At 39.3% G+C, this 22,642-nt stretch overlaps 1 protein-coding gene across 1 annotated transcript in view; it reads left to right on the top strand.

The window, feature by feature from the left end:
- Positions 1-22,642, top strand: part of LOC145442861 (uncharacterized) — a 65,713-nt gene that overhangs the window by 36,232 nt on the left and 6,839 nt on the right. The window contains exons 4-6 of the mRNA XM_080320891.1: positions 9,981-10,055; positions 13,540-13,614; positions 18,295-18,348. Of these exons, the coding sequence (XP_080177017.1) occupies positions 9,981-10,055; positions 13,540-13,614; positions 18,295-18,348 (204 nt within the window). The remainder of the gene's footprint in view (positions 1-9,980; positions 10,056-13,539; positions 13,615-18,294; positions 18,349-22,642) is intronic.

Here is a 22,642-nt window from a genome sequence, read left to right on the forward strand (position 1 = left end):
AACTTGAATAGCGACAAATTGTCACTTATTTCTACTCTAACCCTAATCCTTTGTGAAGTGTACGCTTATTCAAAAAGGTGCGACATAATTCTAAAATCCTACGATCGCTCACAAGATAACACCTATAAGACATAACCATCTCTCGTGACTTGTGGTTACATACATCGCAATCGCTACAATGTAATATGTTGGTAGTTTGGTGCAGAACTGGATTTCACGAGTCTGATACAATAAGAATATTACCTATTAAGTAATAAGCACCGAATAACAGAACCGTCGCAGACGGTGACTTGAATATCCAAGATTTGATACTTTTCGCGATCGCTATATGTTTCACGTTGACTTTGGTTGCGTGATGCGAATCATGAGAATATTCAATCAATGTGTCAATTTGTCAACTTGAAATGAAACTCACTACACAAACCAAGTTGATTCATTTTTGAATGTGTTGATCCGGTACAACTCTAATCCTTTGAGAAATCCATTTACCGCGATCAGTTGATTCGAACGTAACTTGAATATTGCTGACTCCAACTTCAGTCGCATCGAATTATTCACACATTCCACGCTGCTGTTTCACACCTATAGAATCAATACCAACTAACTAAACAAGAATCAAGAATCACAAGTATGTGCATTATACAGTTATTATCTTTATAAACATGAATTTAAACTCTTAACAAAAACACACAACTAATCATTTGCCAACTCCAGCATTACCAAAAAATTCAGGTATTGTTGATTGAAAATCCCTGAACCCGTATTATTAAGAGTGTTATAGCACGACGTCGGAATCCACTCGCGAGGTGTACTAAAGGTAAATCCAGATAATCCAAAATGAAATATTTGGACTTTGACATAGTCTGAATTAAAATAGATTGACAAACATGGCTAACAACTTTCAACCCAGGCATATTTAGAGATTATACGCACATTGATTCGAAACAAGTAATGAAACATTACAACTCTATTCGCGACCTGTCTTTACGTTTGTCAAAGAGAGTTTCAGAAATATTATCACTATGACATCTCAACATTTTAACATCTTGCCATCAACAAAAGAGTAAAATACAAAAACCTTGTCAAGTCAATCCGTTTGTAACTCACCGAACCAAAGCAAAATGCGTCCATACGAAAAGTAGACAAGACTACGCAAGTAATCACTACAACCCACAAACATATCAAGTTCGGTTTTAGGCATAGACCGCCAAATCGTCTTTTTGTTCAACTGTAAAAGTCGTTACTATTCTGTAAGATAAAAGTAATTACTTCTCGGTGCCGGCGACTTGAGATTAACATAATATGTTTGAGTATACGAGATTTGAATTTCTGACCAACGTAGTTGAGAATTCATTTATTACAATCGAACGCAGGTGTTATATCGAAAATTATCGTGATGTAAACATAAGGATTGTCACATCGATTTAACATATGAGATTTTGTAATGGTCTACCATGACTTGATTATTAAATTATTCGCGTTAATTAGACCCGGCGTTGTGGTAAAGGTTATTATGACAGCAACAAACTTTTCAGTACCGTTGTTATTAACATATTGAGTTGTAAAACTATGCGTGTCTGAAATGTTCTTGAATGGAAAATTATTCCACCTTGGTACATATCACCCTGCGTATCGCGGATATCAGAAAATAATTTACAAATGTAATTGTTTCCAGTAACCAAGACTAAAGACGAAACAACAATTGCGTTTGCTGCTTAACAACCGGTACAATACTTTATTGTCGGAATCTGCGACATCGAATTGAAACATACGCACATTACGCAGTACGAAAATATTACTTGGGAACTCGAGGGTATCATTTAATCCGTGTTAAACTCTTTTCACACTATCTGTCGAACGCGTGAAATGTAAAACATTACGAGGTTACACTCTAAGACTTTGATCATCAAGAAAGTAAATAGAGGTATGCTTGTTGGATACGTCCTATTCAACCGGTCTTGATTGGTACAAAACTCATAACAATATTAAAATCGAAGTATGTGCTACACTGAAATCTACAAAAAATGTGTTTGTATTGCTGTTCGTAGTAGTGATATCGATTTGAACCTCCGGAATAGTTGTCATCATCTAACCAAACTACTGAAAGTCGTTGTCAATCTGTATGATGTTCACTGATTGCATACTAGAACTATTTGTGCAACACACACGACCAGAGAAATTGGAAATTTTCCCATTGTCATTCATCAAAGTAAATGTCGTCACAATACTCAGTCACTAAAAAACCATATACTTGTATGTGATTGAATCATCGGTAATTAACTAGCTAAATCAAACCCTTAAGAAATTTCACTCACTCATTGGGTATTAAACAGCGTCGCTTAATCGGTGTGAGTCGCTTTTTTCTAAATACAAATCATATCTGTCCATCAGAAAACAATTTTCACTCACTTGGGTAATGAAACCAGTGTGCGATATTAATACAAGATGATTCAACTTCACTCGATATTCCCATGCTACGAAACTGTACAAGGGTTTCATGTTTTTGTATGACATGGAATTAATACCGATCGAAGTAACCGTATTAGAAATGACTTTCAAACAAAGACACTATATGTGGTTAACATTCTCATCGATTCTATTGTGATCAATGTATACTTCATGTGATCTGGATTCATTTCGATATGGTTAAACATTCAACCTCGACGGATACGAATTGTCACACACTCAAGTAATATCATACCAAATAGTTATTCACAACAACCAAGACACAGAAAATTTGTTTTGGTCGTTTCGATTTTATTACTGAGGTACTCATCACTTCACCTAATACAATCTAGATTTAAACTCCGTCTATAGTTTTGCTGGATACGAATTATGTTAGTGTAAACAATTTTCACTATCTTGGGTTATGAACTCAGTGTGTTAGCGGTCATTCAATATTTTGTTGTATCAACTAGTTACTTTGTAGGATACGAATGATCATCCCTACAACTCTTACAAAAGTACGAAGGATATTTACATCACGCAAAGTAATCAACTTTACTCGATATCCTCACACTACGAAACTAAATGTTTGGATGGACTCTACAAACTGTTTTGATGTCACAAGAACTTTTTCATACGAATGGTTACGTATCTAAATATTCAAATAATCCCCAAAACGCAACTATAGTACTTACAGAAATATCATATAGTTGTTGTAACAAAGTTGTATGAATATACTATTGAATTGCATACTAAAGTTTTGTACCTTCAAGAAGCTCTTCAAAGTTGTATGTGTACAATGTTTATCGTGAGTCCTACACATTCATGATATCCGTCCGAGTTTGACTTTTAGAAAATATTATGCCGACATACTGATGTCTTTCAAAAACCAAACCGTGGTCACTGCTTGGGAGACCGATAAATGTCACGACAGTAATCTAGTTACTTCCACCAAAGAGTATGTATTCGACTTACCTTCCACAAATCTAACGCATAAAACAATTTACTTTAATAACGAGAAGCACAGATCCTCACATCAAAACAACTAGAAGGTGGAACTATATTAAAAAAACGTCGCTAACCTTTGTGCACCAGCTGTAAATCACACAAGCAACAAGTTTCAAGATTCTGGTTATTGAAAACACGTTGAAGTGTTTCTCCGGTGTCAAGTCGTTATGGTGACGAAAGCGTATATTGTAATATCATGATCGATTTGTATTCGTCGGTCGCAAACTGTCACTACTCCAAATAATTATTTTTCACTCAAACACAAAAGCATACTTGTCACCAATCGTTTTCATCAAGCACGAGTTCAAGAAACTTACTTGCTACGACATGAAGTCCGATTTAGTTTTGTAAATATTTTGTAATTATTTTTAGTAACACTACATCAATGTCATCGAGTTGAGTGTTTACGATATTAGTGTGTATCTGTGTGTGTGTGTCATACTTGGGGGATCCGTATTGCAATTGATTCGAATTGACTAAATGCAAGAAGGGTTGAAATGTTTCGAATCGATTCATAAGTGGTCTTCGTTGTGGTTTTTATCGGGACATACAGCACGAACTAACTGTAGACTCTTCTCTGTTGTACAGCTACTCGGTAATCGAGATACATGCAGTCACATTTAAACAACGATCTTGTTTCGTCACACCAAAAATATGTTCACTGTCGCGATACTCTGCACAAGACGTGCAAATCCTTTTCATACTCGTAATAGTATACCAACGGCTACCGGCGACAACGTTTAACAATACCAACGACACTAAACATACGATACCTACCCAAGTAAAATTATCATTTTCACCTGGAGGTCAACCGTTACCAGAGTAAAAAATACCATTGCCCTTTGAAGATTTATCGTTTACTCAGAGTAACAACACATTTACACTTGGGGGTCTATCGTTTTCTAGAGTAACAAACCCCTTTTCCTTTGGAAATCTATTTTTTTCCCTGGGTAACAAACCTTTTTCACTTGGAAATATACTTTTTCTCTTGGTAACAAACCTTTTTCACTTGGAAATATATTTTTTCTCTGGGTAACAAACCTTTTTCACTTGGAAATATATTTTTCCCTGAGCAACAAACCGTTTTCACTGAGCAACAAACCATTTTCACTTGGTGGGTCGTCGTTTACCTGAGTAAAAATATCATTTTCCTTTGGAGATCTGGCGTTTACCCAGTGTAACAATACATTTTCTCTTGGTCATCTAGCTTTTCCTAGAGTAACAAAACCATTTTCATTTTGAAATCTGACAAACACACCTGACAATTTGGTATTTGTTGTATTGACGATAGTTTGAAATAGATTACAACGAACAGTGACGGAAATATACACGGACTACCGGTTTCAGAGTATACCCCCATCAGTCGTATCACATCAATATCATCGTTAACCACATACAATATGCTCTTGTACACCGAAATGTATGTTTTGGAAAATTGGACAATAGGCTTCGATAGTTCTGCGATGTCCGGGTTCGTGCTTTGGATTTTCCAGAGTCAAAATGTCTGAATAAAACACCTTCTCGACGATGGTTGGTATGTGGATAACAGTCTTCGGAAAACGGTTGGATTTATGTCACCCATCGCGATAACAATTCTAGGTCGAGTTTCCCCCCCCCCCCCCGCATGTTTACTATATTGTGTCTTTATTGGTTAATGTATGTCTCGACATTCAGTTTGAAATCGGAAACCCTGATAAAGTATGTAACCGGATCCGGATATCAACTCTGAATCGGTAAACCAATGAACTATATTCAAAGTAAACATGCGGGGGGGGGGGGAACTCGACCTAGAATTGTTATCGCGATGGGTGACATATGATATTACAATATACGCTTTCGTCACCATAACGACTTGACACCGGAGAAACACTTCAACGTGTTTTCAATAACCAGAATCTTGAAACTTGTTGCTTGTGTGATTTACAGCTGGTGCACAAAGGTTAGCGACGTTTTTTTAATATAGTTCCACCTTCTAGTTGTTTTGATGTGAGGATCTGTGCTTCTCGTTATTAAAGTAAATTGTTTTATGCGTTAGATTTGTGGAAGGTAAGTCGAATACATACTCTTTGGTGGAAGTAACTAGATTACTGTCGTGACATTTATCGGTCTCCCAAGCAGTGACCACGGTTTGGTTTTTGAAAGACATCAGTATGTCGGCATAATATTTTCTAAAAGTCAAACTCGGACGGATATCATGAATGTGTAGGACTCACGATAAACATTGTACACATACAACTTTGAAGAGCTTCTTGAAGGTACAAAACTTTAGTATGTAATTCAATAGTATATTCATACAACTTTGTTACAACAACTATATGATATTTCTGTAAGTACTATAGTTGCGTTTTGGATTATTTGAATATTTAGATACGTAACCATTCGTATGAAAAAGTTCTTGTGACATCAAAACAGTTTGTAGAGTCCATCCAAACATTTAGTTTCGTAGTGTGAGGATATCGAGTAAAGTTGATTACTTCGCGTGATGTAAATATCCTTCGTACTTTTGTAAGAGTTGTAGGGATGATCATTCGTATCCTACAAAGTAACTAGTTGATACAACAAAATATTGAATGACCGCTAACACACTGAGTTCATAACCCAAGATAGTGAAAATTGTTTACACTAACATAATTCGTATCCAGCAAAACTATAGACGGAGTTTAAATCTAGATTGTATTAGGTGAAGTGATGAGTACCTCAGTAATAAAATCGAAACGACCAAAACAAATTTTCTGTGTCTTGGTTGTTGTGAATAACTATTTGGTATGATATTACTTGAGTGTGTGACAATTCGTATCCGTCGAGGTTGAATGTTTAACCATATCGAAATGAATCCAGATCACATGAAGTATACATTGATCACAATAGAATCGATGAGAATGTTAACCACATATAGTGTCTTTGTTTGAAAGTCATTTCTAATACGGTTACTTCGATCGGTATTAATTCCATGTCATACAAAAACATGAAACCCTTGTACAGTTTCGTAGCATGGGAATATCGAGTGAAGTTGAATCATCTTGTATTAATATCGCACACTGGTTTCATTACCCAAGTGAGTGAAAATTGTTTTCTGATGGACAGATATGATTTGTATTTAGAAAAAAGCGACTCACACCGATTAAGCGACGCTGTTTAATACCCAATGAGTGAGTGAAATTTCTTAAGGGTTTGATTTAGCTAGTTAATTACCGATGATTCAATCACATACAAGTATATGGTTTTTTAGTGACTGAGTATTGTGACGACATTTACTTTGATGAATGACAATGGGAAAATTTCCAATTTCTCTGGTCGTGTGTGTTGCACAAATAGTTCTAGTATGCAATCAGTGAACATCATACAGATTGACAACGACTTTCAGTAGTTTGGTTAGATGATGACAACTATTCCGGAGGTTCAAATCGATATCACTACTACGAACAGCAATACAAACACATTTTTTGTAGATTTCAGTGTAGCACATACTTCGATTTTAATATTGTTATGAGTTTTGTACCAATCAAGACCGGTTGAATAGGACGTATCCAACAAGCATACCTCTATTTACTTTCTTGATGATCAAAGTCTTAGAGTGTAACCTCGTAATGTTTTACATTTCACGCGTTCGACAGATAGTGTGAAAAGAGTTTAACACGGATTAAATGATACCCTCGAGTTCCCAAGTAATATTTTCGTACTGCGTAATGTGCGTATGTTTCAATTCGATGTCGCAGATTCCGACAATAAAGTATTGTACCGGTTGTTAAGCAGCAAACGCAATTGTTGTTTCGTCTTTAGTCTTGGTTACTGGAAACAATTACATTTGTAAATTATTTTCTGATATCCGCGATACGCAGGGTGATATGTACCAAGGTGGAATAATTTTCCATTCAAGAACATTTCAGACACGCATAGTTTTACAACTCAATATGTTAATAACAACGGTACTGAAAAGTTTGTTGCTGTCATAATAACCTTTACCACAACGCCGGGTCTAATTAACGCGAATAATTTAATAATCAAGTCATGGTAGACCATTACAAAATCTCATATGTTAAATCGATGTGACAATCCTTATGTTTACATCACGATAATTTTCGATATAACACCTGCGTTCGATTGTAATAAATGAATTCTCAACTACGTTGGTCAGAAATTCAAATCTCGTATACTCAAACATATTATGTTAATCTCAAGTCGCCGGCACCGAGAAGTAATTACTTTTATCTTACAGAATAGTAACGACTTTTACAGTTGAACAAAAAGACGATTTGGCGGTCTATGCCTAAAACCGAACTTGATATGTTTGTGGGTTGTAGTGATTACTTGCGTAGTCTTGTCTACTTTTCGTATGGACGCATTTTGCTTTGGTTCGGTGAGTTACAAACGGATTGACTTGACAAGGTTTTTGTATTTTACTCTTTTGTTGATGGCAAGATGTTAAAATGTTGAGATGTCATAGTGATAATATTTCTGAAACTCTCTTTGACAAACGTAAAGACAGGTCGCGAATAGAGTTGTAATGTTTCATTACTTGTTTCGAATCAATGTGCGTATAATCTCTAAATATGCCTGGGTTGAAAGTTGTTAGCCATGTTTGTCAATCTATTTTAATTCAGACTATGTCAAAGTCCAAATATTTCATTTTGGATTATCTGGATTTACCTTTAGTACACCTCGCGAGTGGATTCCGACGTCGTGCTATAACACTCTTAATAATACGGGTTCAGGGATTTTCAATCAACAATACCTGAATTTTTTGGTAATGCTGGAGTTGGCAAATGATTAGTTGTGTGTTTTTGTTAAGAGTTTAAATTCATGTTTATAAAGATAATAACTGTATAATGCACATACTTGTGATTCTTGATTCTTGTTTAGTTAGTTGGTATTGATTCTATAGGTGTGAAACAGCAGCGTGGAATGTGTGAATAATTCGATGCGACTGAAGTTGGAGTCAGCAATATTCAAGTTACGTTCGAATCAACTGATCGCGGTAAATGGATTTCTCAAAGGATTAGAGTTGTACCGGATCAACACATTCAAAAATGAATCAACTTGGTTTGTGTAGTGAGTTTCATTTCAAGTTGACAAATTGACACATTGATTGAATATTCTCATGATTCGCATCACGCAACCAAAGTCAACGTGAAACATATAGCGATCGCGAAAAGTATCAAATCTTGGATATTCAAGTCACCGTCTGCGACGGTTCTGTTATTCGGTGCTTATTACTTAATAGGTAATATTCTTATTGTATCAGACTCGTGAAATCCAGTTCTGCACCAAACTACCAACATATTACATTGTAGCGATTGCGATGTATGTAACCACAAGTCACGAGAGATGGTTATGTCTTATAGGTGTTATCTTGTGAGCGATCGTAGGATTTTAGAATTATGTCGCACCTTTTTGAATAAGCGTACACTTCACAAAGGATTAGGGTTAGAGTAGAAATAAGTGACAATTTGTCGCTATTCAAGTTACCGACACTGGCGGTCTGTTATTCGTTACTTATTAAATCTTTATGAGTGAAATCAAGTTCTGTGACAAACTGCTTACGAAAATTTCACCGCGTGAGCGATCGATATGCCTGTAACATCAAGTCGCGTATGTCTGAGATATTATCTTGTCAGCGATCGCCGGGTTTGCAAACTATTTCACACCTATTTGGAGTGTTAATATGTGAACGCGGCTATTGTTGGTATTGGAATCGCCGTCTACGCCGGCTCCGTGGTAAATTAATTACCAAGCGACTGACTCCTAGATTTAGCAAACTATTTCACACCCTTTTTGGTGAAAGTACGACATGCCGCTAGCATTCTATCAACGAAAGTACGAATCATCGCCGCGCCCATAAGAATAACGATATATCGAAGTCGCACTCACCGTAAACGTTGGGATTACCTCGAATCGGTCATATAAAATAATTTGGGATATACACATTAACTAAGGAGCAATCACGTGACTATTTACCATACCCGATACATATTCAACACCGGTCGAGAGATGCCCATACCCGAAAGGGCGATTCACGGCCGCACCCATAAGAACACATGGTGAGTCACCAGAGATCCCGCAAGAAACAATGGCACATCACCAGAGATCGCGGAAAAATACATGGCACATCATGAGCGATAGGGGGTCTGAAAGGGTACCATCACCAATACGAGTTTTCACGGCACATCACCGACGCAGCCAAACCCGAAAGGGTACCATCACCAGAGATCCCATAAGAACACATGGCACCTCACCAGCGGAAGGGGGGGTCAAAAGGGTGCCATCACCAACACGAGTTTCGCGGCACCTCACCAGCGGGCCCTATACTACCCCTGCCACCGGTTGAGCGATCTATATAACTACTCACGATCTTGCTACAGCAATTTTCGTTCGTTATTGTACTAATTGCGTGTGCGTTTGTATAAGTCCGAAAACAGACTTTATGGGTGGATCTTTAGATTGAAATATCTTGTGAGGCCAAGACCGGTGACAAAATTCATGTTTATGCCCAAGTATTGTATTCCACCTAATTCTACTATAAATTCCAGAATACACAGGTCTAGAAGAGAAATATCAGCGACTAGAAGAAAAAGGACTTTCAATGGAAGAAAAGAATTTTAATGGTATGCTTATAATTTTACGGTGATCTTCAGTTTGATATTGTGGTAATTTTCGACTGAAATGCTGATCTTATTAACCTGAAGGAAATAAACGTATGTGCCTCTACCGCTCTTTTGATACGGCGCTTCAGGTCCTATGACAACCTAGCAGTGGTTCTCAGCGTTTTTGTCTTCGCGGACACATTTGTGCCTTTCACGGCTGACCGAGACCCGACATGTTTTACTTCAAATTGAGCTTAATTATCCTGTAAACATCATCTGTCTTGTGCAAATATTAACTGTAGGCAGAAATTGCGATTTTCTTGAAAATGACATCATAATATGCGAAATCTGTGACGACTATAATTGGAGGAAGGAGTAGCACAATGGGTACAGGGGCACAACGGTACATCGTGAATATTTATGAAACTCGACAAGAATAATATACATCGCTTCGATGATTTAATAGTATGATATGAGCAAAATCGTCACCAAAACTCCTTTAAAACATATCTTGAAGTGAAACGCAATAAATGGAGGACATTCAAGTTATTTTATCACCATTATAATCAACGTGAATTGACGAGCCGGCAGCGATCGTCATGCAAATTTCATTACGATTCCAAACTTCGGGATGTAAACTAAAACTGGTCTTGAACACTTCCTGATCCATCATTTTCTTCAACTGTTCCCAGTTTCTTACTAACTGATGCAGTTTTAAAATTTTCAATACTGTCCGATTTTCACCCAGCGCTTGTCCCATTCTACCCCTCCTATGGGGCACAATGGGACAAAAAGGTTCGTTTTTCAAGTGGATGCGCTTTCGTTACTTCTTCGTAGTTTCAATTCAATTTTCTTTGAAATATGCGTTTTCTGTTTATCCATCGTCATTGCTCATTGCTCATTGCTCATTGGTATATCTGGATTCAAAATATTTTAATGTCCAAAAGTGTGACTTTTGATCCATTGTGCCCCACCTTCCCTACTGCAAAACACTGAAGCATCAGTATGTCAGAAGCTAGTAATAAATACGTGGTCGTATTTTTGAAATCCGCGGCTTCGATTTTATGTGAACGAGAGCCGGAAATCCACTTGTACGCGCAATGCTTCCGACATTTGGGTAAGACCGCAACATGATGGATACATCCAAATGCGCGAAAAGATTTTACAATAAGTATATCACGGTCAGCGTTTTTATATCCATGCTGCAGCTCATCTTCAAGTTCTTCCAAAATCGTGGTTATCATTTAAGGTTATCATATTTTGGAAATCTCAAAATTTTCAGACTTACGATACTGGACAAAAATCGGGAAAAACTATTAAATTTACTCCGTGTTTATAGTTGGAGCTTAATGCCCTATCGTGGATAATCAATCATGACAGTCGAACCGATAAATATGTTATTCAGACAGATTGTCTTAGTGTTCTGAATACAATCGCTACCCCGAACCGCACACCGAGCAGAACGTTCAATAAGATTTTCCCTCTGTTCCTGCAGTTGGTAGGAATGGGCATCGACGTTGCCGTCTCCTGGGTTCCAGGACATAGTGGCATTCCCGGCAATGAGGTTGCAGATGAGCTTGCACATTCCACTGCCGTTTTTGCATTTGACAGTCAGGAAGTACCTCAAATTACCTATAGGAATGTCATGAACGAAGTACGTCAATACGTCCGGACTGATTGGCAGACCGAGTACCGTTCCACAGAGACGGGAAACCACTACAAACGTTTCCACCAAACGGTACAAACGACGTTTCCCTCAATGCACAGATCGCGTTTGTATGAAACGATAATATTCCGTCTCCGATCCATTTTCGCCTGAAAGGGCATTTATTTAAAATAGGCTGCAGCGACACGCCATTGTGTGACTTTTACCCCGTACCCGATAATGTGGATCACTTCCTCCTTGCACGCCCAAAATATGATTGGCACCGAGCATATTTGATTGATTTCTACTTGAACTTGAAATTTGAGTTCACCCCAGATAACCTTCACGTACGGCCAGAACTTCTATCGCCTCTTGTTGACTTCGTCCTGGCCAGCAATGTGATGATTTAAGCAATTTTTTTAGGTAAACGATTTGCGACATGCAATACGAAATTTTCTGCCGTGGCGCACCAGACCGATAAGGTGATAAGCGCCGCAATGTCCCATTTTCACAATTAATAATAATAGTAATAGTTGGTTGACTAAAAAAAATGTCAACTTTCCGGCTCAACTCCCTAATGACCCACCGGACCGTTGCTTGAGTGCTGACTTCCTGTATCTCTGTCAAATTTTCACGTACACTTGACCAGAATTTTCAAAAAAGAGGACAAATTCTCAAAATAAGAAGACATTTGGGCGTCCTCCGAGGACACTCTAAGAAATGTCAAAAAAGAAGACGAATCCTCTGAAAAGAGGACGTATGTATCCATCAGGAGGAAATGAATTCTGTGCTGGTTCTTGGACATATTGGGAAAATACTCCAGGAAGTCCTTTTCAAGCGACTGTCAGCTTCAAATCAACAAAGTTTGGCAATAATTGCGAAGTTGCGCTGACCTGTAGAGTAGAAAAAAACAGTTTAGGGATGGATTTTCGCCACGTTCACATTCTTAACAACTAGGCGAAACAGACCATGCAACACGGTACCTGAATATATTTCCGAAAATGGCACCTATTTGTAGTGTCAGTAGTCCGTACTAGTCCGCCCTCAAGATTACCGGACCACGACATAATCGACCTATTGATCTCGCTTTCCGTGACATGACACCCCATTTATGTCGCTTGCTTTTTCTATACTATCTTTTTTTACTTTTCATTCAGTGTGCATGCCTCCTCTTTTCATCGCCTATAGGCCAAGGTGGGTGTCTGATTCCAAAGACTACTCCAAGTCGTTTCGATACCTTCCTATCCTTTCAGTGTATCGCAATTTTTGGTGGTGTATTGAACTGGTGAAAATTGCTAATAAACCGAACTGAACAATATATTGACCATAGTCATTTTGCGTTAGTCGTGAAGACGCATATTGTGGGTTCGAAGGTGGCCATCTTGGAGTAACTGCTGGACTGGATTTGACAGACTATTTGAAACTACCACTTTGGTACTTCCCAGACCTTCCTTTCTACTTCCATTTAAAGTAGCTTTGGCATGTTCTGGAAATTATTTCTACACCGAATTTGGTAGAAATTCACATCATTTTCACTATAGCTGGCATATTGTGTTAGCAAGTGCATGTCTTACATACTTTAATACAGGGGTGGGCAACTTGCGACCGCGGAAGGAAGTTCGTGGACACTGGACACGTAATTCAATTAGTATTTGCTGGCGGCCGTCGACATGAAAAGTAAATTTACTGATTGACTCCAGAATTTTCGAGAGATTTAATTGCTCTCGAAATTTCATCGTGCTTCGCGCGATTCAATGCGGCTTCATTTTTCGATTTTAATATAGTAGCGCCCTTATCAATCTGAGCCCCAGATTATTCGTTCAAGTATTGTATTAAAATTAATTCAGCTATCAATTCCAGAATACGCAGATCTCGAAGAGAAATATCAGCGGCTCGAGAACAAAAGAATTTCAATGGAAGAAAAGAATGTCAACGGTATGTTTAGTTTTACGTCGTATTACGCAATTTTAATCTGATATAGTAGCTCAAAGAAATGAAAGGTATTATGTGCCCCAACTCTAAGCTACTTTAATTTGTATGGTAGCCTGTAGAATTTCAACATGTGAGATCATGTGACATTGTCCATCGCCTAGACTAGAGTTGTCCAATACTGCTATTAAAGCGGGCCGTACTGAACGGTAAAGAGCGCTTCGGGGATAGATGATCACCACACCGAATATTTTGAGGGATCAAGGAGCTTTTCGCCTCCTCGCCACCCTAGTTATTGCTAGGACCAGAAACGAGTCGAAGCGACTTGGTGGGAGGCCGTTATCGCTTACGCTGGTAATCAGATGTATTTGGTTATTCCATTGCTTCATTGAACCTGGGCCTACGATATTCACAGCCTCAGCTCGCACAAAACACTTGAAAGAGCTATCAGGCCGACTCTGCAAAACAGACATCAGCGATTGACTCAGGAATTGTTTTGATTTCGCCTCTCATAACAAACTCGGCGCATTTTGAAGCGCGCAGGTTTCAGTATTCGGCGAGTTCTCGAGTAGAAGGGATGTTATGAGCTTTTAAGACCATCTTATAGTATTAGGTAGGCTACCGTAATGCGATTGTGCTACTATGAAGCAGTCCCCTTAGTTTGAATTGCTATAGAATGATACTGTGACTAACTAATACTACAGGGACGACTGTTTCCTTATTGTAGTGGAGTTATGTTTAGCTGCCGTTTGAACGGCTTATAGCATGAGGTAGGATACCGTTATGCAGTTATTAAATAATTCTTTATGTTGCGATATTACGCACGAGCACCACAATATTTTAAGAAATTGCGATGGTAGTTCAGTGACTGATTGTATACTTGGTGACTCAGGTCTGGTTTATGGCTAAATAATCGATAATAGTCAACAAGTGCTGTGTTTATGATTGTAAGTCTGGATATATGACAACTAAGGAAAAAGATTCGTCGTTTCAATTTCCATTTGATGATACAGAGTTACAAATAAAATGGATAGCTTTTGTGAATAGACGCGATTGTAAGCCAACTAAGAATTTTGTAATTTGTGCGCTGCACTTTGAAGCAAAGTACATCAAAGACTGTGGCTTACGAAAAAAGCTACTTTGGGATAGAAAGCTGGTCCCTTCCATTCGATCCGAGCAGGAGCTGCAACGGCCTTCAATGATCCCGACTGTGTCTCCTTGCAGAAAACCACCAAACGGAAGGATATTCCAGAAAGATGAGTTGAAAGATTTCAAGCTGGCCGATAAGCTTATCAGATTTAACTGAGTCACATGCTTCACAAGGCTATACCATGTACAAAAGTGATAATGAATATGTGATTTTCTACCATTTGGAATTCAATGATTTCCTAAAGGTGTCAGATAGCATAAGGATTGGTGATATGTTGCATGTCAAATTGCAGTGTGATGGAAAGAATGTTCCTTTGCCACCTTGGTCCACACAAGGCACCAATGCTACTCGGACTAGATTTTGTGCTTTACTGAACTTTCCGCAACCTCTCAAAAATCTCCGTGAAAATTCCCAGCACAGTTTACTGGACGAGCTACAAAATCTAATATATTACAAGAGAGAGAGAGAGAGAGAGAGAGAGATATGATATTCTTTCTCGCCTGCACCATCGAGATGCTTTGGCGACGGAGTTGCGATACGGCCCCATGAGATCATCTAGTGTGCGCCCCCGTTTTTTTTCTCCTCCATGCTATCCGTGATTGCTGAGCGCCTAGCAGGATAGCTGCGGATACCATTTTTCGAGTCTTTGGTATGACCCGGCCGGGGATCGAACCCACGACCTACCGCTCGAGAAGCCGGACTATCTCGCTCGATGGGACTGATGGCCATGCTCATATTCGATATTCATCCGAAATGATTTGTTTTGCTCTACTACTTCGGTACTCATCTGCACAAGTTTATAAAATGCTTACAAGAATCTTTCCCTTTCCCCCAATGTCAACCTTGAGTCGATAGTAAAGGGAGCTTTGACGCGATTAAAGTTCTGGAAATTATGAAAGAAAAGGGCGAAATCTCCACTGATATAATTTTGATGGTAGATGAGATGTACTTACAGAAAGGTGTTCAATATCATGCAGATCAATATTATGGAGCAGATGAAAGCGGTAACCTATATAAAGGTATTGTTGTAATGATGCTCTAGGTCCGAAAAAATCAACATCAATCGTGGTGAAAGCACTGCCAGATACCGAAATTACGGGGAAATGGTTAGCAGACGAATTGCTGGATTGTATTGCTTCTCTCTATCGCCATGGATTTTTTGTTCAAGGACTTGTGTCGGATAATGATCCGTCCAATGTAAAAGCATTTGCAATAATGAAATAAAAATACCCTGGCAATGATGAGTTCTCTCTTCAACATTCATCCTGCGCTATTGCAGCTTGCAAAAGTTACTTGTCTCACAAGGAAGATATTGCTCCATTTTTAGTCTTATCAATGCTTGGTGGACAATTCTAAATTCCTGTTACAGAAATTCAGGAAACCTTTTGGCCAAAGCAGTGGTCCCACAAGAGGGCAAAATCCATTTCCTACAAGATTTCGCTAATTGGCTGATAAAATGGAATGGAGATAACCCCCAGAATTATTGTTTGTCAAAGCAAACCTTCACTGCTTTGATTGAAACCCTGCACTCGCAATCGCTGCTTATGAAGGACTTTTCAGCAGAGGGGTATGAATATATGTGATTTTGAGAAAATTCGAAAGTGATCCAATTGAAAGAAGGTTCTCACAGCATAGGCAAATGAGTGGGGGAGGTTTTTGGTAAGTTTGACAGAAGTTACCAATTCTGAAAAGATATTACTTCTCCGTTCCATCCTAAAATTTGACATTAATTACTGGGAGCATGATATTATTGGTGTTTCAAGTTCAACACATTTTGATCATTTGAAAAAAGTCATTGAAGATTTGTCGGTTGAAATTACCGAATCAGTTCTTTCTCCTGACAGTGAGGAGGTGTCGTATGCTGTTGCAGGGTACATTGGTAAGAAGGTCCTCGCAAAATTGGCTTGTGAAATATGTTCTGAGTTATTTTTTGATGAGTTTGATTGCGCAGGTTCACGTTATTTCGATTTGCTCGATCGTGGGGGACTGCTTGCCAGGGTTGTAACCATGTCACAATAAGGCTCTGAGTCACAAGCCAATCTCACTTTTATAGTTTTGACTCGAATCAAGTCGAGTCATTTCAATTCACCACCGAGTCAAGTCCGAGTCCTAGTCAGCGAGCAGAGGGTCGAGTCCGAGTCATGGAATTATGACTCGAGTCCGAGTCCAAGTCATTGTATTCACTGCTCAGTTTCTTGGTAAACCCACTTTTTATAACTCTGTTTGGTGATATCGAACGGTTCGCATTTAAAATATACCAATTTTCCTCACTCTTAGCGGTTTCTGGTCGCATTTTCAAGTACCAGTACCAACAGACGAAATCCCAATAGTGTGTTGGCTTCGGAATTACAATGAAATGTCGGTCTTTGCCGTCTGAGTCTCGAGTCAATGACGTGGTTCGAGTCATGCACAATGACTCGAGTCCAAGTCCAGTCAATACACAGATTGACTCGAGTCGAGTTGAGTCATTTCCGTATTTTGAAAAAATGACTCGAGTCAAGTCGAGTCATCAGAAAATCGTGACTCGAGTTGGACTCGAGTCGAGTCATAACTCGAGTCATTACAACCCTGCTGTTTGCTCCTTCAGAACCACTCGCTAAATTTGTTGCATCTGGTTTTTCAATCCTATATGGTTCTGATAAGATCATCTGCTCTCACTCTCGGGTTACAGTGAGGGAAGCTGGCGAATATGTTTTGCATCGTTTTGGGGGGGCCTTGCACTTTGCATGTTGTGATCATCGAGGTCGAGCTTTGAAATAAGCGAGCAAAATTATTGTGAACATATATTACAATAACAAGCAGAAACTGGTAAATGCTTCTGTGAGAAAAGATGCTGTGAAGGACAGTTGAGTAAAACGTTACTTGCATACTTCAGTGATACATTTGAATAACAGTACTTGTGATCGAGAATCTTATATGACTAAGGCACATGTTCGTTTTTACCAATTTATTCTTCACATGCTTTAATTGATTTTCCATGCAATAAAATACTTTGCATGAGCAAGTCGGGGTATTCTCAATAGTTAGCTTACTTGGTGGATAACTGCATCTGCGACGCTGTCACTGGTCACTTTGTGTTTTTTGCACGAAAAGTACGGCTTTCGCCTGTTATATGGCTCTGTTAGACTTGTATGAGGAAAGGCGTCCAGTAGCGAGAAGTGAAATCGTACATAATCGCTGATGTCTGTTTTATTAGCATCGGCCTGTTAGCTCTTGCCGGTGTTCTGTGCGAGATAAGGCCGCGAATATCGTAGGCCCTGATTGACCCCAAGCTGTCTGAATATAGTTAGTCTTGAGGCATGAAAACCGTAAGAGAAGTTTTTATATTCATTGTAATTTCTGTAATGCTCAATAAGCGCAGAATTCACGAGATGTGGGCATTTTACTTTGAGACACCCATTGTCAATATACCAAAGTTTTTGTTTATTAGCAAAAAACAAGATTATGGATATTATAAATATAAACGGAATATACCAGAATCTCGCTGATATGCTACATCAATGCTGTCTTGCTTATTTCCTTCTATTTTAATCAAGAAACACAGCGACTGCGGAGTGATAACGATCGAATCGAAAGAAGAGCGAATATCGGTGAGTTCAAGAAATGTTGATACTTCATTTACACCAGCGGTGGGTTGTGATGACGGACTCCTATGCGATTTGAACTCGGGCGTGCAGATTGCATAACGAGTACTCACTAATCGCTGAACTATCGATGGCTGACTGCGCTATAATCAGAAATTGAATACCAAACTGCCATTTAATAAAATATCACATTTACAGTACATATTCCGTAAATTCCGCATGATCAAGTAGCCTACGAATTGCACATATATCTTCCTCCCACAAATCGTTGGTTTCCAACTCGTATGAATGGCTCGTTACGTGCTCCATACGGGAGAAAAATCGTAAGGGAAAAGTGATACCATAAATCATGCCTTTAAGTAACAGAGCAGTAATGGGCAAACTACGACCTGCGGGCCGCATGCGTTCGCGAAAGGCTCAAGAAACGTATTTAAAAATATTGATAAATTCGTTCTAAAAATCTAATTACTGCAGGGACTCGATTAAACTGTTTCTTATTATATTTCACCGTGATAATTATATGTTATATTCTTACTATAGTATAGTATATTTTATTTCATTGCTGACGCGATAGCCCGATCTCAAGGCCCACGAATTTTAAAACGCTTCAACTGCAGAAAGTGAAAACGGGAATGACTTTCAAATCACGGGTGTAATTTTACGTTGGCCTCTCCAGCAAGTTTAATACTTTTAGTGCTGTACTTGGAATAAACGATTCGCGCGTGTGTTGCGTAGATTCATTCTACATTTGTGCAAAAGTATTTATATTTATAAAATGTATATATTTTAGCGGGAGCTATTCGAAGCTAACATGGTAATGACGCTGTCAGCATTGTGTCTCTTGTAGTTGAATTTTCATCCCTAGTTTTGAAAATTGGTTATTGAGGTTGACCAACTTGAGGTTGACCAACGCTAATATTTCTGACGCGTGTACGATATCATCAAGTCAGTGGTTGATTGGTTTTAAATAAACGTATGTAATATTTCTATATCCTCACTATAAAATCAAATACCAATATTGCGTTTTTGCTTATAATCTCAATTTCATATAGTGCGACCCGCAAATGGATTAAGATGCTAAACGCGGCCCTCGAGCTAAAAAGTTTGCCCACCCCTGTATTAGAGGTTGTCGTGCGTTTAGAGGAAACCTACTGATATCCAAACGGTTTTCTAGGCTTTGTTTTGCGGACTATGCTACAAAGAATATAAACGATGAAATGCAAGTAAATTAGGAAACACATGCTACTCTCGAAAGGCCCTGCACTGTAGGGCCTACACCAAAATGATCAACTGAAGAACGAACGGACGAAATAATTACGAACGGAAATCCGGCAAAGGTAGATACCTAGCGGATACATAAAACACCACAGAGATCACTTCTTTTTATTTGGTCTCAGCAACGATCAATGTAATTATTCACGGGACTTTTATTCCTCCCGGTCTGGCAACTTGACTGCGGATAAATACATCGAAGTCTGCGGAGTGACGCCGCGATTGAATCATTGGTCCATGTACTAAGTCCGTAGTTTTGTATAATTCTGACTCCATATATCTGCCTTGTTTTGTCAGTAGCAATGCGGGGGTTATAATATATAATACGGGCTATAATCAATGTTCCCTCTAACTCTGCACGAGTCTGCGAGCACTCACCAACTCACTGCGCGGACCCTTGGAGAACAGTGCGTAACGACTAAAAAAAGGTCATCACTCCGGATTTTTTGTGCGCAGCTTAGATTTTCTGTGCGCAGAGACCGTGTCAGCACTGCATGATTGCGCATGCGCACAGCTTGGAGGGAACATTGGCCATAATATGTATGTTTTTGTGACGTAAAAAGCTTCACTGCGAGAAGCGTCACTATGTTTTCTTTTGTATTTTTACAATACTATCAAAACTCTCGTTCATCACCTTTCCAAGTTTCTAAACTTTATTGATGCTAGCCATATACAGAAAAATACAAAACTGGGCAAACTTGCGCATGCGTGATATACGTACAGTGTGAATGTTCGGTCTATGTTCACTTTCGCATGCACCCTGTGAGCCTTTTAATGAGATAGAAGAATGTCCAGGTAATTGCAACATCGTTGATACAAATCCATCGATTTAAAACTTACTATCACTCTCTCTGTGACCGTGGAACGGTCGAAAAGAAAATTCAACTCAAAACTGAGATGAACCGTGTGTCGTCGAAAATTACACGATTCGTTTGTTAAAAATAGCACTCTCTCCGTTTGCGGATAATAAAACGCCTTGCTTGACCAGGGAACGGGCGATAGAATTTTCAATTTGTCTCACTAAATACCATCCAATCTTCGTAGGCTATATGAAACTAAAGAATAGAATATATAGAATTCCATGCTTTTGAGTTAACGCTAGGGCATTTCGAGAACACGATCACCTGTGGTTCACTCGGCCAAGCTCGCGTGTCTATACTGTAAGTCCATAAACATATCCCAATCACACACGTTATTATTACTTGAGTGTTTTCATGTGACTCCTCGGCCGAAACCAAAAAAAAAAAGGTTGGGACCCACTATTCAAGCTAGATAGCTGGACAATTATTACCTGCATGCGCAGACGCCGTCATACGTAGCTACCGCAGCTGGACAATTATTACCTGCATGCGCATACGCCGTCATGCGTAGCTACCGTAAGTCCACAGAGTTGTAGTAATAATTGAGATTTTGCCTAGCTTGAGCCAGGGCTTTGAAGCAGCCGTAAATGTTGAATTGCTCCAGCTCCGGCGCTTTCTTCATTCATACATTACTTCCGGAGCCGCCTTATGACAACTGCTCCGGCTAAGGATCTGAAAACTAACGAATGGGTCTGTCTATATCAGGGGTGGTCATCCCGCGGTCCGCGAGAAGGTTTGAGTGACCCGCGAGGTAATTTCCTTTGATATTATCGAAATCCTGTTATATTATCGAAAATGAATTGCTCAGATTGTGAACTTGCAAGGCCAACCAAAAATATGATTAGTCTAGCTGCGACACATGTGATGTTTATGACTAAAATATCAATATCGACGCATTGGCAGATCCGGGGTCCAGTCACATTTTTAGTAAATCGTCGTACATTAAAATAAACTAAAATAGTAGTAAAATTTTTCTTCACGCTTTGCGTGTTTAATTGTCACACGATTTCTTGTTTGGTAGCCTACCCTCTCCTGAAATGAAAAAAACGCCTAATTTAACCGATTGAGTCTAACTATATTCGCAATTACGAGAGAAAGTCTTTTCGCGTTTGCGCTCGCATGAAGATCGTCGACGGTGAAATGTAGGCACAAAAATGATTGTCGCATATTATCGGAGACCTTCGATATCGATGTGGCCAGACGCCGAATAGTCTTGTCCTTGCAAACTGAGCCTATCGGGCGGCATACAGTAGACCCGCAATATACGCAAGTAATATTATTATTGACCTCTGAGTTCATTTACAAACTTTGAAAATTTTACGCGCTTGGCGCAGCTATATAGCGGACAGCGCACTCGTTCGTTAATTGCATGTGGCCCTTTAGCCGAAAAGGTTGGCCACCCCTGGTCTATAAGGATTACTAATCTACCGGTAGGTTCGTTATCTATAGTAATCTAGAGTCTGTCAGTCGTCAGTAACATCGGATGCAGCAACGAAGACATGATGCCGCCGTGTTGGCTTGTGACGTCATAATGAATACTTGTAAAATGTCGATATCATCATAGTTGCACTAGAACGCACTTTACTACATGCCATTGCTGTGTACAGCTTTAAAATTGTGATGCAGCGTTTAACACTGGCACTACTCGTTAACATTAAGCTATACAGCTGAATTCAATCTTTGAATGTCTCATTTCGCGTAATACATATAGTTATCATTATTTGCGAACCGTACAATTAGCCAACAAGGTTGTGCTGATGATGAAATTGCGGGTATGCCGAATACCCACAATATTCACAGGCATATCTAGCATATCGGGGTTCGGCGCGCATGTACGAAAATTGAACATTGAACATATGGCTGCTCTCCTGTTGAATCCACAGGAACAGGTTAGTCGGAAAAGGTAGCGCCAAAGAGGCAATGATTCTTAATTTCGCGAAGGCCTGCTGTTGATTTAGGTTAAATCAGCAGATACGGTTGCTGCATATATAATATCATCCTATGAAATACGTCGGAGCCGGGGCTACTCCTAAAATAACTGGCTCTAGCTCCGGTTCCGGCTCCAGCTCTGGTGAAAATGCACGGCTCCGGGGCTCCGGCTCCTTGCTCCGGCTCCGGATCCTTGCTCCGGCTCCGGCTCCTTGCTCCGACTCTGGCTCCAATGCCCT

The sequence above is a fragment of the Botryllus schlosseri genome, chromosome 7 (genome assembly GCF_051294905.1).
Source record: "Botryllus schlosseri isolate E-star chromosome 7, Bs_hap1, whole genome shotgun sequence".
NCBI classification, from domain to species: Eukaryota; Metazoa; Chordata; class Ascidiacea; order Stolidobranchia; family Styelidae; genus Botryllus; species Botryllus schlosseri.